At 42.1% G+C, this 18,533-nt stretch overlaps 1 protein-coding gene and 2 long non-coding RNA genes across 12 annotated transcripts in view; 1 reads left to right on the plus strand and 2 right to left on the minus strand.

Moving 5' to 3' along the window:
- The window catches only part of SSR1 (signal sequence receptor subunit 1), a 24,909-nt gene extending 21,488 nt beyond the window's left edge, over positions 1–3,421 (minus strand). Inside the window, exons 1-2 of one of the 6 annotated variants that reach the window (XM_074899638.1) lie at positions 3,178–3,416; positions 1,034–1,152 (exon numbers count right to left, since the gene is read on the minus strand). In XM_074899638.1, coding sequence (XP_074755739.1) covers positions 1,034–1,152; positions 3,178–3,262 — 204 coding nt within the window. In that variant the 5' untranslated portion in view covers positions 3,263–3,416. Of the gene's footprint in view, positions 1–1,033; positions 1,153–3,177 lie in introns of all 6 variants that reach the window. The other 5 variants (XM_074899639.1, XM_074899640.1, XM_074899643.1 and 2 more) reach the window with 5 other exon arrangements.
- A 138-nt stretch (positions 3,422–3,559) lies between these two features.
- On the plus strand, positions 3,560–18,089 carry LOC141957713 (uncharacterized). 4 transcript variants are annotated; one of them, XR_012633154.1, is made up of 6 exons: positions 3,560–3,856; positions 10,022–10,162; positions 14,310–14,451; positions 14,706–15,620; positions 15,765–15,898; positions 16,747–18,089. It is a non-coding gene; the product is annotated as an uncharacterized LOC141957713 (long non-coding RNA). The 4 variants fall into 4 exon arrangements; XR_012633155.1 differs by lacking the exon at positions 14,706–15,620 and having other exon boundaries at positions 16,747–16,867; positions 17,862–18,089; XR_012633152.1 differs by lacking the exon at positions 14,706–15,620.
- Positions 4,042–18,487, minus strand: LOC141957715 (uncharacterized). Of its 2 annotated transcripts, XR_012633156.1 has the most exons (5): positions 18,269–18,487; positions 17,438–17,543; positions 14,878–14,974; positions 5,511–5,569; positions 4,042–4,456 (listed from the first exon to the last, which is right to left on the minus strand). It is a non-coding gene; the product is annotated as an uncharacterized LOC141957715 (long non-coding RNA). The 2 variants fall into 2 exon arrangements; XR_012633157.1 differs by lacking the exon at positions 17,438–17,543.
- Positions 18,488–18,533: the final 46 nt, after the last annotated feature.

An 18,533-nucleotide genomic window follows, 5' to 3' on the forward strand; every position in this document is an offset into this window, starting at 1 on the left:
AAAACAATTTAATAATTGAAATAATGATAACAATAGTAAAAATATACAAGTGATACACAATGTGAGTGCTTGCCACTCATCAACCAACATCCAGCCCATTCCCAGCTAGCCATGCCTGAGTAGGGAAAATCCGAAAACCACAATCCCAGAAGAGAGAGCAAGTCAGCTTCCTGGCCAACCTTCATCTATATACTGAGCATAATGCTATACGATATGGAATATTCCACTGGTCAGTTTGGATCCATTGCTCTGGCTGTGATCCCTCCCAGCTTCTTGTGTACCTGCGCACTAGCAGGGTATGGGAAGCTGAAAAGTCCTTGATTTCTTAGTAATAACTAAAACCATCAGTGTATTATCATGTGTATATTATCAGTGTATTTCTCTCATACCAAATCCCATATCAAATCCAAAACACAGCACTATTCTAGATGCTATGAAGGAAAATTATCGCAGCTGAAACCAGGACAACTACATAAAGCATTTCACTTTGTCAGGATGAAGCAAGTGACCCTGAACAGCAGTATGGCTACTGGTATAACAGCCATACCCTGCAACAAGTGTCAGAGACTAGGAATGTGCTAAGTGAAAACAGGCCGCAAAACAAAGTTTTTCAGAATTAATACTGAGCTTAATTAGGATTCTGTTGCCCCTTGAAAACAGAGCCCAAAGAAGCCAGAATGAAGTAGTCCTATACCCCAGTGTCCTTCTCAGTTTACCGAGATACACCTTAAACTGGGAAGAACTACAAGAGGCTTCTATGATAATCTGGTTGCCTCATTTGGTGTTTTTCTTGTGAACTGCAGTCTCAGTCATCAGAAATCAGGTTGTCCCCATGTGTTTTTTCAACTGACAATTCAGGAAAAGACATCTTTCTGAAACATCAAACTGAACACAAGTTTAATTGGAGACTTTAAAACAGCTATTTGGAAATAGTGATGCTATTAAACTTGTATTTAAATATATCTAAAATACCTAGCTTCAGGTACCTTCGGTCTATTTTGTACTTATGAAGTAGACATTCATGTACAATTACCAAGTCTGTTGGCTCATCTTCTTCAACTTCAGCTTCATCATCTTCATCTTCAACTACAGTATCTTCCACAGCTTCCTCATCTTCTGTAGCATCTTGAGCTGCAACTAATAAACCCGAACCTACCAAAACAAAATGCAAATACAAGAAAAGTCTTTTCAGTGTCTAGTTAGTCAACAGAAAACTGACATTGTAGTACAATTTTCAAAATTATGTTTGAAGAATTTTAGCTTTCTGAACTATTCATTTATGTACCAGTGAGTTCAAAACCAGAAAGTTTACAGCTGGGTATCAAGAAGTTCATCATTCACACTTAAATTTGCAGATACAAACAACTTGCCTTAAAAGCCATTGTTTGTTTTTTTTAAACATCACCATATTACATTACTTTAATTTTGTTTTGTTATTACAAATGTGAAAATAAAGACATCGCTATTGCCAGGAAATTAACTTGCTGAGTACTATTTCTTCTAAGACTAATACATTTAACAAATTATTAACATGTCCTTTTCATTTGCTGGTACCAGAACACTACACTTTCACAGGTAAAGTTATTTTTGCACTTATTTTCATTCGAGCTTTAAAACATAAAAAAGTCTTTTTGAATATGACCTCCTCAATATTATATGCAGCTATATCCCTATGTTCAACAGAACCACAACACTGTTCAGAAAAGAAACATTAGAGCATGGCCCCAGAGCAAGGCTCCAAGACAAGTGCAGCCAGATAGTTCACTGCCTCCTTGATTTTATGGAGCAGAGTCTCCTACAGTCAAACACCGGGCAATACAAATAGTAGCCACAGGACAAAGTTTTGTCTGTTTGCCGTTTAGAGCCCATGTAGGCTAGGCTGAGAATTTTATACACAAAAATATATACACAAAACTACAGATATTTTTAAAAAAACTAACATTGTCCAAAAATGAAAGAGTAGAAATGGATGACTGATTTACACAAGCCAGAAAAATAACTGTCACGAGTACACACTGAAAGTAAATAATTAAAAACTTTCACGAGGAATAAGAATCCTTGAGCAGGACAAGTATATCCAAGGATCTCGAGATTGTCAGTCATAGCTAGAAAAAGCAAATGCAAACCATGCCAAGTCGCTTTAGAAGGTACGCGCAAAGACTTTTGCTCAATCACGTGCAACCCAACCCAACAACAGTGGTTTTATTTTCTGAAATTTTAAACTCATCACGCTAAAGATTTTATTTTAATTAAAAACTTTGTATCTGAACAGGTTATGAATACAAGCATTCTTTGCAAGCAACTGTGATAGCACGTTCTCTTAGACCTCTAATTTACAGGTTTTTTCAGTGGATGTCAGAAGGGCTGATGATGTGGCAATAGCGGGAGAGGAGAGCTGCCCACCGCGGGAAGCAGCTGACACACAGCGTGAGCTGCAGCCCGCGGGGAGAGCCGAGTGAGATGGCTGCCCTCCTGCCTTTCCACACCTAGTAGCAGGGAGGCAGTTTTCAGGTGGTCAATCAGATAACGCTGTAGAGTAAACTGAGATTAGTGGCTCGGCGATGTGAAGGACACTTGGGGGGTGGCGGGAGGCGCGGTGGGAAGGCAGTCTGGCAGCCAGCGCATCTGCTAACGATTCACTATAGCAGCCAGCACCGCCTGAGCGCAGCAGCACGCAGAGACAAACCCGTTGCTACAGCCTCCAGTGGGTTTCGAGCGGGACAACCGCGCCCACGTGGCTCTCCAAGGCCGATCGCACGGCGGGGCCCGAGAGCGCTGCCTGGGCAGCAGCAGCGCCAAGCGCCGCTCGCTCTGCGGCAAGGCCAGGGCCGGCACTGTCCGGAGGAGCCCGCAGCCCGCCGGAGAGCCCTCGCTCGCCGCCCAGACTCCACGGGAACGGGACAAGGCACCGGGGCCCCCTCCCGGGCCGACGACAGTAGCGCACGTGTGCCAGGAGGCCGCCCGCGCCCGACGGCCATCAATGACCGGCGCCCTCCTTCCCCGCGATCGAACCGCGAACGGGGGCGCTAGGCTCCCCAGGCCCGGTGGGAGCAGCTTCCCCTCTCTACCGCCCCCGAGTCGCCAAGGGGAGGCTACCGAGTGCTCCCCAACGGCCGCTACCGCTCCCCTTGCCCCCCCGACAGCGATAACTGCTCCCCCGCACCCCCCCGCCCTCACCTGGGCCGCTGCCGGCGCCCCCAAGCAGCAGTGCGGCAGGGAAGGCGAGCAGGGTGAGCAGCAACAGCTGCGACAGGCGCCTCATGATGGCGGCGGCAATAACAGCTACCCGGCACACCCCCACCAGCCCCGCGGCTGCCGCTGCGGGCCGTCTAAATGGCGGCGGCCTCCATCCGGGGCCGCCCCGCCCCGGCCGCGCCCCCGCGCCGCAGCGGACGTGGCTGCGCCGGGGAGGAGGCGGCGCGGTCACGTGAGCTTAACACACGTCTCCCGGCCGCCGGCCCTCCGCGCGCATGCACCGCCCCTTCCGCTTCCGGGGCGGGACTTCGCGTCCGGCCCCGAGGGGGCGGGCAGGAGGCGTGTCACTCCCTCGCGGCGCGCGTGTCTCCCCGCCCCCCCTTCCCGCCCGCAGCGGGCGGGCGCGCGCCCTTGCCTGAGGGGCGGGGGGCTGGGGGCTGGGCTGGTGGTGCCCTTCAGCGCCCGGGAGGCCGCGCTGAGGGCGCTCCCGCCGGAGCGGTGGCGCGGCTTGCCTCAGCGCCGCGGGAGTGCGGCTCACGGCGCCTGTGCGAAACGCGGCGGGGCCGTCATGGCCACGACAGGTGGACGGGGTAGGGGCGGGAGGGCAGGGCCGCCTCTCTGCCGGCATGCCTTCGGCACCTGAGCATAGGTCCCTTCTAAGGTACGGAAGGTGCTCGTGTTTGTTAACGTACTGCGAGGGGAGGCGTAAAATCCGACGGCTGAAGCGGTTTTGTTTTGCTTTTTTTTTTTTTTTTTTTTTTAAGAGTACACTAACATGCCTCTGGAAGGAGGAAGGATAAAGCATATTACTGAAACAGAGGTGCTATCAAAATCTCATAAGTCTGCTTTGCTTTAGAACGACTGGTTTTGACTCATATATTCAATGGTTTAATTGAAAAAGTTTCCTGAAGTGTGATAGGCAATGTATATGGAAGTGATATGTTACCTTTATTTCAGTGAATCTTCCGTTAAATGAGATGTAAGACAGATGGAAAGCCTTCCCAAATCCCCCAATCAAAACAGTGAAAGTACCAAGGCCAAAACCAGCCCCCAAGCTTTCTCTTTTCTCCCACAGTTAATTTAGCAATTTGCATACAGGGTACAATGAGACATGAGTAGTGTTAAGTCACATTCCATATTTTGTGGTAATTTTATCACTTGTGTATATGTAGCTTGCTGTGATGGCAATGGTAAATGGAGTCAGGAGTCTTGAGTCTTTCATCTTTCATTCTCCATGCTTCTCATTCATTTGATTTCGAACCTGCAAATCACACACAAAAAAATCAGAAGTTACTTTTCTAGCTAAGTTTTATATTGATCATTTTTTTACCATTTTGAAAATATTACTGAAACGTTTTTAAGTACTGACTGAAGATGAAGCATGATTTTGAAAACTGAAGATCCATTGCTACTGATAAAAGTATTTCTAGTCAGATAATATCCACCCTTCTTCTGCAAAGGTCTTTAAATTTGTTTAACATAATAATCATTGGCCAAACATGTTTAACAACCTAGTCACAGTTTGGTGTTTGTTTTTTTTTTTTTGGAAAAGCAGCCAAATATTTTTCCTTGGGTACATAAAAGAATAGTAGCATGGTATAGTAAGTTTTCTGTTTAGCACCCTAGGATCTGAAACATTATGTGTCTTCTAAGCAGTGACTATGTACTTTATGTGTTGCTTTTCCATCTGAGTTAACTGAGTCTGATGCTACTAATTAATTAACCTGTGTGGTGCTCTTACTGAGTTTGCACATGATGGTGGCACAGAAAAATGTTAAAAAGTATGTGTGAAAATAATTGAGATACCTTGACTAGTGTTAGCGAAACACCAAGCCCAGACTGATTGCGATCTTACAGCTGTACCTAAAAGCCTATTAGGCTGTGGTTCTTTTGTGCTAAGTGCTCTACCCATATTGAACAATTTATAATCTGAAAGGAAAGACTATATGAATAATTGGGGAAAGCTGCAGATTTTTTTTTTTTTTTTTGCACAGACTGCCTTCTGTGTGTATTCACAGACATAACAAAATAAGTGTTGACAATAATGTCAAACAAGAAGTTACCATTCTTGTAAATTTTAGATTTGACATCTCCTATGTTGGATGCTAATTCTGAGAAGACTGGAGTTCAGATTGCCCATGGGAATTCTGCACATGGTCACAGTTATGCACAAGCATCATATCTTTGCATTTAAAAAAGCTTTTTGGTTAGAAATTACAGGTAGAACTGTTACTAGGAAAAATGTCTTCAGTTTCATAACATGTATTGCAAAAAGGGTGAGCACTCAGCATCTGGGGACTACAAATAAAGTTTACCTCATGTTTCCAGTTTCCATTCGGAACTTCTTAAATGATTCCCCCGGATGTGTCTTTTTCTAAGATAGCAGCAAAAGGCAAATTGTTATTTATGTACATGTAGAGACTTCTTATTTCTGCATTAATACTTGCTTTTGGCATGGCAAAGTGTTTAAGAATCTATTGGACTGCCTCTTCAGCATTTACTCAGTGGCTTCCATGAGAAATGGATTCAGCAAAGCACTGTTAGGAGCAGTGTTTTACATACAGTCCTAACCTGTTGTCTGCTTCCTGTTTCTCAGTTTTTGATCGTGTACTGCGTTGTCTCAGGAAAAAGCCGGCTGAAATGTAATCTGACTAGGACAGGGATTTGGGTTGTAATGTAGAGGGAAATTTTGTTGGTAAAATCAGGGGGTTCACTTTTCTGCTTGCTCCTTGATTTTTTCCTGCATTTTCACACTAGCAAAATGTTTTTTTTTTCCTCTGGACTTTGCTATAGCTGTCCATACCTTGCAGTGCCAAGAACTGCAGTACTTCCTTGTTCTCTCCAGGTTTGGGTCAGTACAGTAGTTTTGACGAGTAATCCCCCCTAATCCAGTGCACACCAAAAAGGTAGCTCATTGTTTTTGCTGGGACTTTTCATGGGCTCACAAATAAGACCAATTTTTCTGCTTTTCAGAAAGTGTTAGAAGCTGTAAAATTAGTTGGTGATTTTGTACACTTCTATAGTTTGTAGTGCCTGCTGAAATCAGAAGAAATAATACTGTACTTCAGAAGAACTGTATCAAGGATTATCTCTTTGTTACTTTTTGCCGTTTAGAGAATAATTCTATGGATATGGAATTCTAAGATTTTTTTCCTATTTCTGTAGTACTTGTCAAAATGATAAACAGTTACGATTTGTGGCAGTTTAATGATTTCCAATGAGAATCTCCCCCTTAGAGCTATGAAGCTGTTGTTATTATCTCTCACCACTCTGGGGGATCAATTTATTTGAAATTGGTGCAGGCAGAAAGTACTCATTCACAAGACTGAGCCCTGGGAGTCCTGTGGGCTGCTCCCGACTGGGTGGTAGTACAGGAGAGAAACCAGTGTTCACAGGAGCTCTTAATGAGATCTGCTAGATTTTTGCCTGAATTGGGGGAGGGTGTGTATCTTTGAAGGTCTGTGCTTTCCCAAGTTTTTTTTCCAGAAAGGAATTTTAATTACCCTATTGCAGCAAAATTGTCTCAAATTCCTTATTTTATCTGAAAAAAGCAGAGAGGAATACCTTTCTGGAGGTCTACCTGATACAAATACCTGGAGAAATGTGTTCCGTAGGCTTGACTAAATGATTTTTTTTGAGAAACAGAAAAAAATCAACTGAAAAATCTAATAATCTAAATAAATTTGTCATTGCTAACCATGATTGCTTAACCAGATTTGTATGCTCCCTATGATGGCAACAGGAAAAGAACTTTGGAGCTCCCTTTGGCCTAGTTCAAGGTTACCCAGTTTAAGACTTTGTAACACATTGGTTGAAGGTTGGGGTGATGGTTTTGCCATAGATACAGTTTAAAGCATACGGATTATTTTTAGCCACCAGATTTTTGATATTGCCTCTGCATGAAGGGTAGAAACAAAGTTGGTGACACCTAAAGATAGAAAACTTTTTATTCTACAGAATAAACTAATTATTGCTACTAAGGCAGTGATAGCCTGGCTGTCTAGTAGATTTATGTCATTGTGGGCATGGAATTCATACAACTAGTCTTTCTCACCAAAGAAAAGGGTGCTACACTGTCGAATTAGGAAGGTACAAAGTTGGAGAGAGTCTTGACTTCTGAAGAGTTCCCCAGTTGCTTGTAAGTGTTTTAGTTGTGAGATGCTAGTAATGAGAGAACCTAATTGAACTTATCCTAAGGCTATCATCTTCAAGTAAAAGATCAAATCTTTTGAGTGAGTTAAACAGTTTAATTAACTGCTAAATTACTGTATACGAAGAATAACTAGTATGTGCAACATTTTTAAATTCTGCCAGAGAATTTAGCTTGAGAGTCAAAGTGAGTTTGTGTTTTCGGTGGTACTAGACTAAAGATTCAGCATGTCCATTTAATTATGTTTATCTACTAATACTTACATATTGGCTGAAACCTAGCTGGAAGTGCCAGAGACATCAGCTTCAAGATTACAAATTAAATTCACATTAATGAACACAAATCAAATTGGTAGGTGGGAGAGTTTGCTTGTATGAGAGCCTAGGTGGCATGGTGGCCTAAAGTACCTGCATTCCCTTTTATGTAATTGGGACTCGCCATGTGGAAGAATTCAGGAGTGGCAGTGGACCTGACAGTGCAGTTCTGCATAGCGAACTGTCATGGTTGGGAACTGCTGACTGTTTTGGAGGGGCTCAGGGCTTATGCAGGCAGGGATGTACAAGCTTGCCACAGACTAGTGGCAAGCTCTGAGGTGAAAGGCAGCAAACTACCTTCCCACACTTCAGCAAGAGATCCCATATTCTTTCTTGCATCAGAAGCAAAATGAGACAGATATCCACCGGTATTTTTTTTGGTTAATGTTCCAAGTTCCTTGATGCACACTTTCCTTTTTTTTGATTGTACTACATTACAGTCCTGAAGGACAGCAGGATGTCTGGTTGCTGCAAAGAAAATGAGTCCAGTTCTGAACACTATCATGTCTAGACAGTTTGTCTTCCCCAGGTCTATATAATAATAGCAATAGGTGTGGTATTGATGAGGCATAAGCCTTTGAAGTGGACAAGGAAGAGGGAATGAGGACATCTCTATTGGAGAAGTTACCAGGCTAATGAGATACCAAGTGCTGCTAGCAGTGTTTAGCTGTCCCGTAGCACTTCAGTTCAACCCTGTCCTTCCGCTGTGTAACAGGGAGTACGGCAACATGCATACATTTTACTGACTGAGTGTACTCATGCATCTCTCCCAACAGCTCGAGTAGCTGTCTAGCCAGGAGCTAGTAGCAAGTACTCAACTAGAAAGCTGAGGAGGCCTGCACCTCTTGCATTATATATTTATTCCTAGGACATCAATGCACTGCAGGGCCCTAATCAGCTTCCAGAGTCCATTGTATAAACTCTGTATGAACACAGAATAACAAGGAGCAAGAGGGGAAAGGGCACAGCACACAGTAACGTTTGTTAGCGGTGCTCAGTACATGCAGACAACCTCTGATTTCTATCACTGTGAATAACAAACCCACCTGAGTAACTTGGTCTTGGAAAGTTTTCATTAATTAACTGTCTTGTGATTGCTACATTATTCATCTACTTTGTACCTAAATTTCATGGTAATAAATCTTGAGACTCAACTGTAATTTATATATGCCTTGTCTTCAAAAACTGTCAATTGCTATAGCAATTTTAAAGAACAGAGTGTCAGTGATAAACCCTAAGCTGGAAATAATGCTTTATACATTCTATGCAGAGCCTCTTTGTAGTATGTTTTTAAACATTCTTTTAGCTATAGAATCACAGCTCTCAAATGTAACCAGCTGTGCAGATCTTTGTCTCATGCCTCTCAGTCTGTACATTCAGGTATGTTCAGCTACCTTGGGCTTTTCTCCATTAGATTGTATTCAGTTGGCCTGAGAGATAAGCCTAGAGAATAAGTTATAAAGCAACTAAACCTTTTTATTAGACACTCTCTCCCTTTGTGGGAGGTAAGGAACATCAGCTCCTGGGCTTGTCTGGAGAAGGTAAAACCTGCAAAGTAAAGGAGCTGTAGGTTCAGTTCACATAAATTACTCTCTGTTCCCTCTGAGCAGAAGTATCTCCTGAAGGGTTGGTATGCCCTCTGATACTGCACATAGAGTACAGCACGTCCTCAGGAATGTGCTTCTCATATTCATTAGAATCACTGGAAATGTTTCTTGACTCTGTTTTTCATTATCTTCCCACTGGAATGTATGCCACTGAGTAAACAGTGCAAATAATTTGACCAGTTCTGGCTTATGCTGTAATGAAAACAGTCTGGTTTGTTTTAGAAGTCACTAATTTAATAGAAGGATGTAACACCTAGTGTCATAGGTGAAGGATGCTTTTTTCTGAGTTACTTATGGAGTAATCAATAAATAAGAAAGCCATCTAAGGCTATGGTAGAGTTATCAATGTTAAAGAAAAATAAAAAGGGAAACACAAGATTCAATTGATTCTTAGACATTGCACTTTATGCTATGGGAAATGAACAAACCAAATCTGTTTTCTTTGTTGGATGGCTTTATGTACTGTTATTGGTATGTTCAGATTTGAACAACAGGTTCTGAGACTGAACACCATTTTGTTTCCCTACACAGTGAAGAAGCAAAGCTCTTTCAACAAGGAAAAAAAAAAAAAAAAGTTTTTTTTACCTACAAGAATCAAGCACATTTTTATTACCTATCCAGTTTTGCAACTAAACCATGCTGAGGGTTTTTTTTTAATTATTTTGTCATGGCTCTATTTTTCAGACAATTTATATAAAAATTTAGCATATCAGTAATAAATGAAGTGGTAAAATAATGTATCTAACCTTTGTCAGATGCACCAGGAGTGTTATCAAGCATTATAAAACAATGATACAAAGATCACAAGCTGGAGGAGATGCTGACTTTTCAGAGGCTGAGATCTTTCAGTCACTGGGACTCCTGGCAGAGCCTGTTCCTGTCACCGCCTCACCCAGGTACTGTGGCTCTGTGGCAGGGCTGGTGGGACACTGCCTGTGCTGGGGTAGCCCTCAGCTTCTGGTCCATTTTCCCTTGTGGATCAGCCCCATTCCTGCTGCATGCTTCCTGAAGGTTATTTTGGGTTTTCTTGAGCCCTGAACTGACTACTGTGGGGCCTTGCATCCAGGGTTCCCTGAGATTTCCTGGTAAATCTCCAGATCCTTGCTGAAGACTGCAGCCAGGCTACAAATGCAGATATTTATGCAGATGACTGCATAAATATCTGTATAAGACAAAATTCTACAGTGGGACTCAAGTCCAGTAAAGGAGTAAGAGTGCTCTCAACTTTAATGTTCTTGAAAAGAAACACAAGTGTATGTACTTTCCTGGTTCTCAACTTGGTCAGAACCCTCAGGTTGAGTCTGTGGAAGTTTGTCCTGAGAAAGGAAGGGAAAATGCTGCACATAGCAACTAGGAACTCTTATCTGTTACAGATACTTACGATGTTGTATCAGTCTGAATTACACCTTAGCTGTCTGTGATTCTCTGACTCTATCACATCTCTTTTTCCATCTCGGAGTTTGAAGCTGCAGGATGCAGTTTTGTTCTTGGTCTTTCACTCTCTGTTGCTGCAGTGTTTGCTTCTCTCTTCTGAACTTACAAATCTGCTGTTGCATTTTTGTCATCTCAGCTTGTTTGTTTTCAAATTGTGCTTGTGATTCGAAGCTGAGCAGCCAGCCCGTTATATTTGGATTGCAGTTGTTGACTTTCTGCCAACCTGCCATCCTTTTCTCCCTGGAATTTTGTTTGCAAGGATAGGAGCCATTTCTTTGTATTTTCCTTTTCCTCCCTTAGCACCAGGGCCAAAGTTACAGTCTTGGCCTCCTGTTTCTACTTTTTTTTTCTGAGATGCTGCAGTTCCTGTATCTTTTTTGTCTTTCTTGCATATGGTATGATCCATCTCCAAGCACTGTCTCCTAAACCTGGTCTTCACTTCTGTCTCATGCTTTATTTGAAGGAGATAATATGCATATTTAAGTTCTTCCACATGCTTTAGAAGGGCTTTTTTTTCTGTCTCGGCACCCTCAAGACACTTGATCGCACTAAACAGAGTTCCCTGTGTGACTATCAGCCATCTCCTAGCCTCATTTTTCTCCTTCATGAATTTACCTTTTGTTTCATTTCGATCTTCAGTATCCTCCTTTAACCTGCTTATTTTTTTCCCCAAATGCTGTTGCTGGATGGTTTTTGGCTTTAACTCTTTAAAATTGATCTTCAGAGAAATGGTTTCATAGTAAGAATCAATAATCTGTGTTGGCTGTTTCTTCTGATTCCACTTCATCCTCTTAGTCACATTATCTAAAATTCTCTTCATTAAACAGTAGTTTTCCCCTATCTTTAACCTTCCTCAGAACCATATCATCACACTGAAGATCTGTGATTTGGGTTTGTTATTGCTGAGCCTCCTCTAGCTCCTTGATGACCCCTCTAAAGTTCATAACTGTCTCCTGAAATGATAATTTTTCCAAATGGTAATTGGAATATTTTGTTCCACACATATCTGAGGATGCTTCATAAGGACTTGGACAGGGCCTCCCTCTTCTATAAGTGGAGAGAATCCCTTTATTGCTTCTATCTCCTTGTTTATAGTCTGCCTTGTGAGCAAGTGATATCTTGGAATGCTGGAGTAAAAAGTCCTTATCAGCTTCCAACATTTCCTAGGAAGACAACCACATTCTGTCATCAATTAATTAGAAAAATGAGAGGTCATGTGGCTTGACAATGATCTAGTCAGAGAAGGTGGAAAGGCAACAGAGGATAAATTTGAGTAAACTTCCCCCACACTGTTACAGTACTAGTAGATTTGTGTCATTCTTCTATTGCAAAACAAGAGGTGACACCCTCTGTTCAATTTATGCAAACTATTTTTTCACTAACTTAAGTGGAAATTTCCTACCTGTGAAGATAAGTCAATGTGGACCAGCATTATGAAATGATGAAACTGAAGAAGCCCACCCTTCTACAATGCCTACAGCCCTTGCACCTGCATCAAGCTCCAGTGGAGTGAGAAGTCTAAAGTGTCATTGTTGGATTTTGCCCTAACTTACACTAATTTTGGCCTTAAAGCAAGAATTTAAAAAACCAAGAAATTTAAATGAAACTTGGCCAAACAATTTGATTGTAGAAAATGGAGAAAAATAAATGCTTACATTAAAGCAGTAAGAAATAAAAGTCTTCCAAGGCTCCATGCATTGCTTTGTAAGACTGAGGTAGGTGGCAAAAAAATATGCTTGAAATGCTAATGAATTTCTCTGTTGAAAGGAGTAGGACAGTCAGAATACCTTATAGTACCCTATATAATAGGTCATACAATCTCTTACTGAATTTCCTAGATACTGTAATAAAAAAAGAGTAGAGTTTGATCCAGCATTTTAAAATGTTTGGGTTTAATTTTTTTCTTACACTCTCCAACTGAAAAAGAAAACCCGCAATAGGAAAAAACATCTCAGATTCCAGTGGAAACTGTCTCTCAATATTTTCTCTTTAATTGTACTGTATTACACTGTTCTTTATACCTCTTTTCACTTCTCTGACTATCAGACCTGGTATATACACTATGTTCTCATGCAAAGAATCAGATGATATACTACTCTTGTTCTTGCTCCAGTTCTTTGGAGGCTCTATCTTTTGTCCAGTGGCTGCCTACCAAAAGAGTGTCATTTGTAGTCTGTAAACTTTTGTAATTTGTAATAATTATAATTAAACACCATTTAACTTAAATTTTAATTGTAATTAAAATTTTTAATTATTTGTAATCTGAATGGGAACTTCAATGAAAGTGCACTGCCCCCTACATTCCAAACTCACTTAATTCAAGGTGCAACTTCAGCACCTGCATTTGATATTCATAACACTTCTATATTATAGATCTGGGAATCCCAGCATACACATAAAAAATATTGCAATATATTTGTAATTTAAAGTGCTACTACTGGTTTTATGAGAGAAAGATATTTTCATTATTCAAGCCTGCATTCAAGCAGCATGAAATCTTACCATGACTTCTTCTGGACTGGGAGTTTTGCTAGCCAAGTTCAAATTACCCTCTCCAGAAAAGTGTTTCTCAGTACCAAAACCTGGATATATCTTGAATGGAGAGCCATGGGGCTGAGTAAGAAAATAAGATGGATCTTTTGTGGGGGATTCTTTAATAATGCAATCCAATAGGGACTCCCCAATTTCTACAAATGGCACTTCATGAGGAACTACAAAAGGCTTGACTGATAATTGTTCTGGCAGTGAAACCACTTCTCTCCTAGATTCCTGCAGTTCTTTTTTAAAAATAGTTTCTTTTCCATCAATGTTTTCTTCTCACCAGCCCAGCATTCTCCTTTGATGTGCTGGTTCTTTTTGGACTATGGATTCTTCCTCCATACTTCCACATTCAGGTGTCCACACCTGAAGATTCCTTCCAGATTGCTATGCAGAAAGTCGTGCTGCTTCTACTGCAAGTGCTTCTATGACTTAGTAGCTCCACTGTTTTATGAGAGGTAACTTGAAAATTTATGTAGAATCAAAAAAAAAAAAAGTTTCTCACAATGCTTTCAAAGAATATTTGTGAAAATAACATAGTGGAGGAGAAGAGGTACTTTGCTTGGAACTTAACAAAACGTGAATCATTCGCCTCCTCAGCATGTATAATTTTTGATCAGAAGCCACCTAGACAAAACATGATGCAACTACATGAATGTTCACAGCAGCACTGAAGTACTGTATCATCTAATTTCTCTTTCCTATATATGTGTGTGCCTCTTCTATTTAAATCAGTGCATGTATAAAGTCAGAATATAAGCTGCAATATTGGAATATCAAGCATACTGCATGAGATGAAGGAGATCTTGGCCTCCTGCTGTGCTGCTGACCAAGAGAGTCAAAGTATAGGGACTGCAAAAAGCTGAGCAGGATTTCTGTTAATGTCCAAGACAGCATGAGCAGGTTTTTGTAACAGTCACATGAACTTGATAGAAGTTATTGTAGGTGCAGTGAAGTTGGAGAGGCTGAGCTCAGCTGAACCAGCTGGGGCCTTATCTCAAGAAAAGGCCATCTGCCTTGCAGAGGGTGTGTAGCTCCTCACAACTATTTGTGTTCTGTGTGTTGTGACAGCTTACTGTGATCGTGGGTAAGAAAGAGGGACTCACAGCTTGGAAGAAGGTGGAAGGACTCAGCTGCGAGGGATGTGCTTCACTCTTCATTACACTGGCAGAGTAGAAGGAGAATGTAGCAGCAGCATCTTCTAAAGCTACACGTAAGTAAATTGACCTTTTTTCTTCTCTGTATGATCACTGTTCACGACATAGATGCAGTTTTCTATTTTCAGATAGCTTTTTATGTAAATCATCTAATTTTAACATTTTTTTGACCATATGCTTTCTTTTTCCCCCCTCCTATGTCTCTCCATGCTCTGTACAGCCCCTATAGTTTCTGTCCTTCCCTCACGCCATGCCAACAAGCCATAAGCAGCTGACCTCAAAATCTAATGAAGTCTGTTGATTTCAACAGGTTTTGCACCAGCTCAAAATCTGAAAGACTGCACTGTCCAGGAACTACGAAGTACTGCCCTGGCATATTTTGGTAGAGGAGGGGTGTGCAACAGTTGAAATATTATTGTAACTCATCTAGCACATGGCAATTGAAGTCCCTCTCATGTTTGACATCACCAACAGGAACATACCACATGTCAAATTTTCCAAGACAGGCTCAGAAACACAGGTTCCTTCACAAAGCTGGCAGTCAGTGTCTTTTCTTCCCCTTGGGTTCTACTTTTCAACCTGCAAATGTAAAGGGAATTGTTAGCAGTCATCTCAAATTGCTTTTCCCAGAAAGGAGCAAGACACAGAGATTCTGCCTATTGGGTCTCTGTACCCAGTTTCCCAGCTTCAGTGTGAACCGGAATATATCCCTGTCTTACATAACATGCAGTGTTAAGTACAGACTTGGTGCATCTCCAAGGGTGAGCAAACATTGTGACTCTTAATTTTGAGGAAAGGTCAAAATGTAGTCATAGGCAGAGTAAGGGAGGCGATAGTTTTCCAAGGATAGTCTCGTATGAGGAGAAACATGGAGCTACAGTGGTCCAAGCCGAGTATATAGGCTGATAAGAGGTCTATACTCCCAGGCATTAGGGATGCTTACTGGTAAACCTCTGTCACCTCTTTTCACATTCCCTGTCATATGGCAGCTGGTACATGGAACTGTAATGCTGCTTCTCCCTTTCCCTCCTGCTAACTTGCACAGTGGTCAGTAAGGAGTGGAGAGCCTGAAGTCCCTACTTTCCTTCAGTGTGAACCTGCAGGGGAATGCTAAAAATTAGTTACCTCTTCAGAGAGATTGAAGGCGGAGGATGGTATCCTCCTACTTTGTGTCCAGTTGAGGTGCCATAACTGTGCGCTACGATTGCCTGACTCCATCCTTCTGGTCAGTTCATTATATTTGCCTGATACAGTCTATCTACATAATTATACAAACCTCCTCTCCTCTCTGAATGCCTTCTAAATGCTAATGCATTTATCTTCATGTCCTGCTGTATTGCCACAAGAAATATTGCTATTTCCATTTCAGAAACAAGAAACTACAACCCTGAGAGTTGCATGAGGGAGTTACTGAAAGTCACGCTGCAGTTCAGCCTGTGATAGGTCTGGACAAGAGTCAAAGTGAGCTTAGCACTTGTAACACAGGAGATTCTCCTTCTGAAGGTACCACTGTCACCTAGTGGCCTGCTTTGCTTAACCCTTTTGCAGCTGAATCATTTGTAGAGTAGTTTGTGTCCATTTCAAAATGAGCCCTTAAAGCCTGGGAAAAAACAAAGCATGCTGCTGTCTGTGGTTGTAGTGGAAGTTATGTGGAAGCCTGGAGCAAAGAAGGAATAAAAATGAATGTGGGAATCTTCTGGCAGTGTTATGTTTCAAACAATTCCCCTAATTACAATAAATTAGTATTTTTACTTAAAACCACTGAATAATTTATTAGACAGTGAAATAAATCTGTAGGATAACACATTCTCTGCAGCTTCACCCACGTGGATAGAGTCCTCCAACAGTTGCTTCTAGGAAAAAGATCAGTAAACAGGTGATCTTAATCCAATTTTGTGTGCTGGTGGCTGTATGTTGGGAAAAAGAGCACAGAGCATGCCTGCACAAAGGCAGATCTCCGCTCCCAAAACTGGTGGCTACCCAGACTGGGTGACAGCAATGCGTGCTGGCAGGGCAGCAACTGGAACTAAGCTTGATGACCATGTTTCCTGATGTGTGACAGAGCCACTGGCTCAAGTCCTGCCTGTCCCCAAATCAGAGGTGAACACTGCTTCTGCTGCATTCATTTCACAGTTAAATAAAGAATGCCAGACACACCATTGCATCCACTTTCAGAAAGGACACTTGGCAGTGAGTTCCTTAGCATACAGGCTCCCATTTTTGTTCATGTTTTGTTTTGTTTATATAACGTCTAGCACAATGAAGCATGATGGGAATTTCCAGGTAATAGAAGATCATAAGAAATAACAGGACAGTTTGTTTTCATATAGAATCTACCTTTTCCCTTCCAGACCTCCCTTGTGACATGCTGCGGAACTGACCTGGGTATCATGGTGATTGAGCAGCATGAAGGCCCTCCAGCAATGCTCCCTCTCCTCTGGCTGAAGCCACCAGTGTCTAAGGAGAGAAGCGGTACCTTCTCACGCAGTTAGGCTTTGCAGATTAAAGAATTCTTTGGAAAACAGTTATTGTACTGCTTCTTCAGACTGACACTGTACTTTTTTTCTGCCTTACCAGCTGGCACTTTGTTATGGAGACAGAATATTTGACACAAGATTCCCTCTTTTATACAAAAGATGGAGAAAGGGACATTTAGGTTCCAGGTGCTCTAGTGTCAGAAGCTGAAGTGGCCGAATTTGAAGACAGTCTGAAGTAAAGCTGCAGCTTTAGAAATGTCAGAAACTGGCTTGTGGTTTCCGCATTCAGTGGCTCTCAATGGGCTAACTTTACGAAGCACTGCAGATGGAAATTCTATCTATTCCATCCATTCTTTTTTAAAGGCTTCTGAGTACAAGCTTCCCTGTTTTCTGCACAACTGCAGGTTTTTGATAGCCTTTACATGAACTATTTGGATAATGGGAAAACATCTACCAAAAAAAAGCGCATTTTAAAATTTTACCATTGTATGCCAGATGGCAAAAGCACAGCATGCACTTGTATTTTCTTAATCCTACATTATATAATATATAAACAGATTAGCACCTAAATCCGGTCTCAAAAGAACTCTCCAAGACTTAGTTTGAAGTTTCAGAAGGCAGGCATTCTTTATTGGAGCGCTGGATGCACAAGGGATCATCTAACGTGCATGCTGAAAGAGAAAGGCACACCTATTATATACAATATAAGAAATTATTATTAATTTAATTTCCGAGGAGTACACAGCTATTTCAAGAGAATTGAATGTGTATGTTAATACACTGCACAAGCGTACTAAAATTTGGAGAAGGGTCTCTGAGGGCCTTCCATGGGGGTTTTCGGTGGTCTGTGCTGGTCCCTAGTGGTTGTTGAAGAGCTGTTTCTTTGTATCCGTTCCATGAACTCTTGAATCTTTCTTTCATGTAAGATCTTGTCTTGGCTCATCTCTCTGTCTACAGTTTCTCAGGTTTCTTATCTTTGGTTTCCACAGGTGTCTGCTGGTTTATCTGCCCTCTCCGGGATGTACCCATCACAGTTGCAAAAATTATGTCCTTGGGTGCATTCTTGCCTGAGGCCCCTTACAACAATTAGCACCAACTGCTTGCAGGCACCTGCTAGCAGGCATCAGTAAGGGCTATTACAGTGATCTAAGATGCTTCTAGCGAGGCTTGAAACTGTGGAATTCCTTTGGCTTCAGTCGGAACTTTATCTTAATAAAGATTGGAATTTAATATTTCAGAGTATATTAAATAAAACTCTATCCATATCTATTACAGATGACACAGATCATCACTAAAGTGTTAGGGAAAATAACCACGAACCTGTGGTAAAGAGAAATGGGCTTGAAGATGCAACATTTTAAGGCTGGATTTACTGAGAATTTACTTATTGACTTACCAGCGGTTGCTGTTGCACACCGGGTAAACAATCCCACTTGAGGGACAACACTGGGAGCTCCCCCAGAGAAAAGCTGTGGCTGCTGGGTTCACCCTGGCAGCGTTTGTCAGAGCTCCGCGGTGCGTCACCGGGCTGGGCGGGTACCAGATTCCCGGTACAACCCCGGTTCTCGGGCCGTTCTCCTCGCCGCCATTGCCAGCCACCTCACCGCAGCCTCTGGCGGCTGGGCCACACCCGACGGTGCGGCTGGCGTCAGGCGCTCGCA

This window comes from Athene noctua, chromosome 2, assembly GCF_965140245.1.
Source record: "Athene noctua chromosome 2, bAthNoc1.hap1.1, whole genome shotgun sequence".
Taxonomy (NCBI): domain Eukaryota; kingdom Metazoa; phylum Chordata; class Aves; order Strigiformes; family Strigidae; genus Athene; species Athene noctua.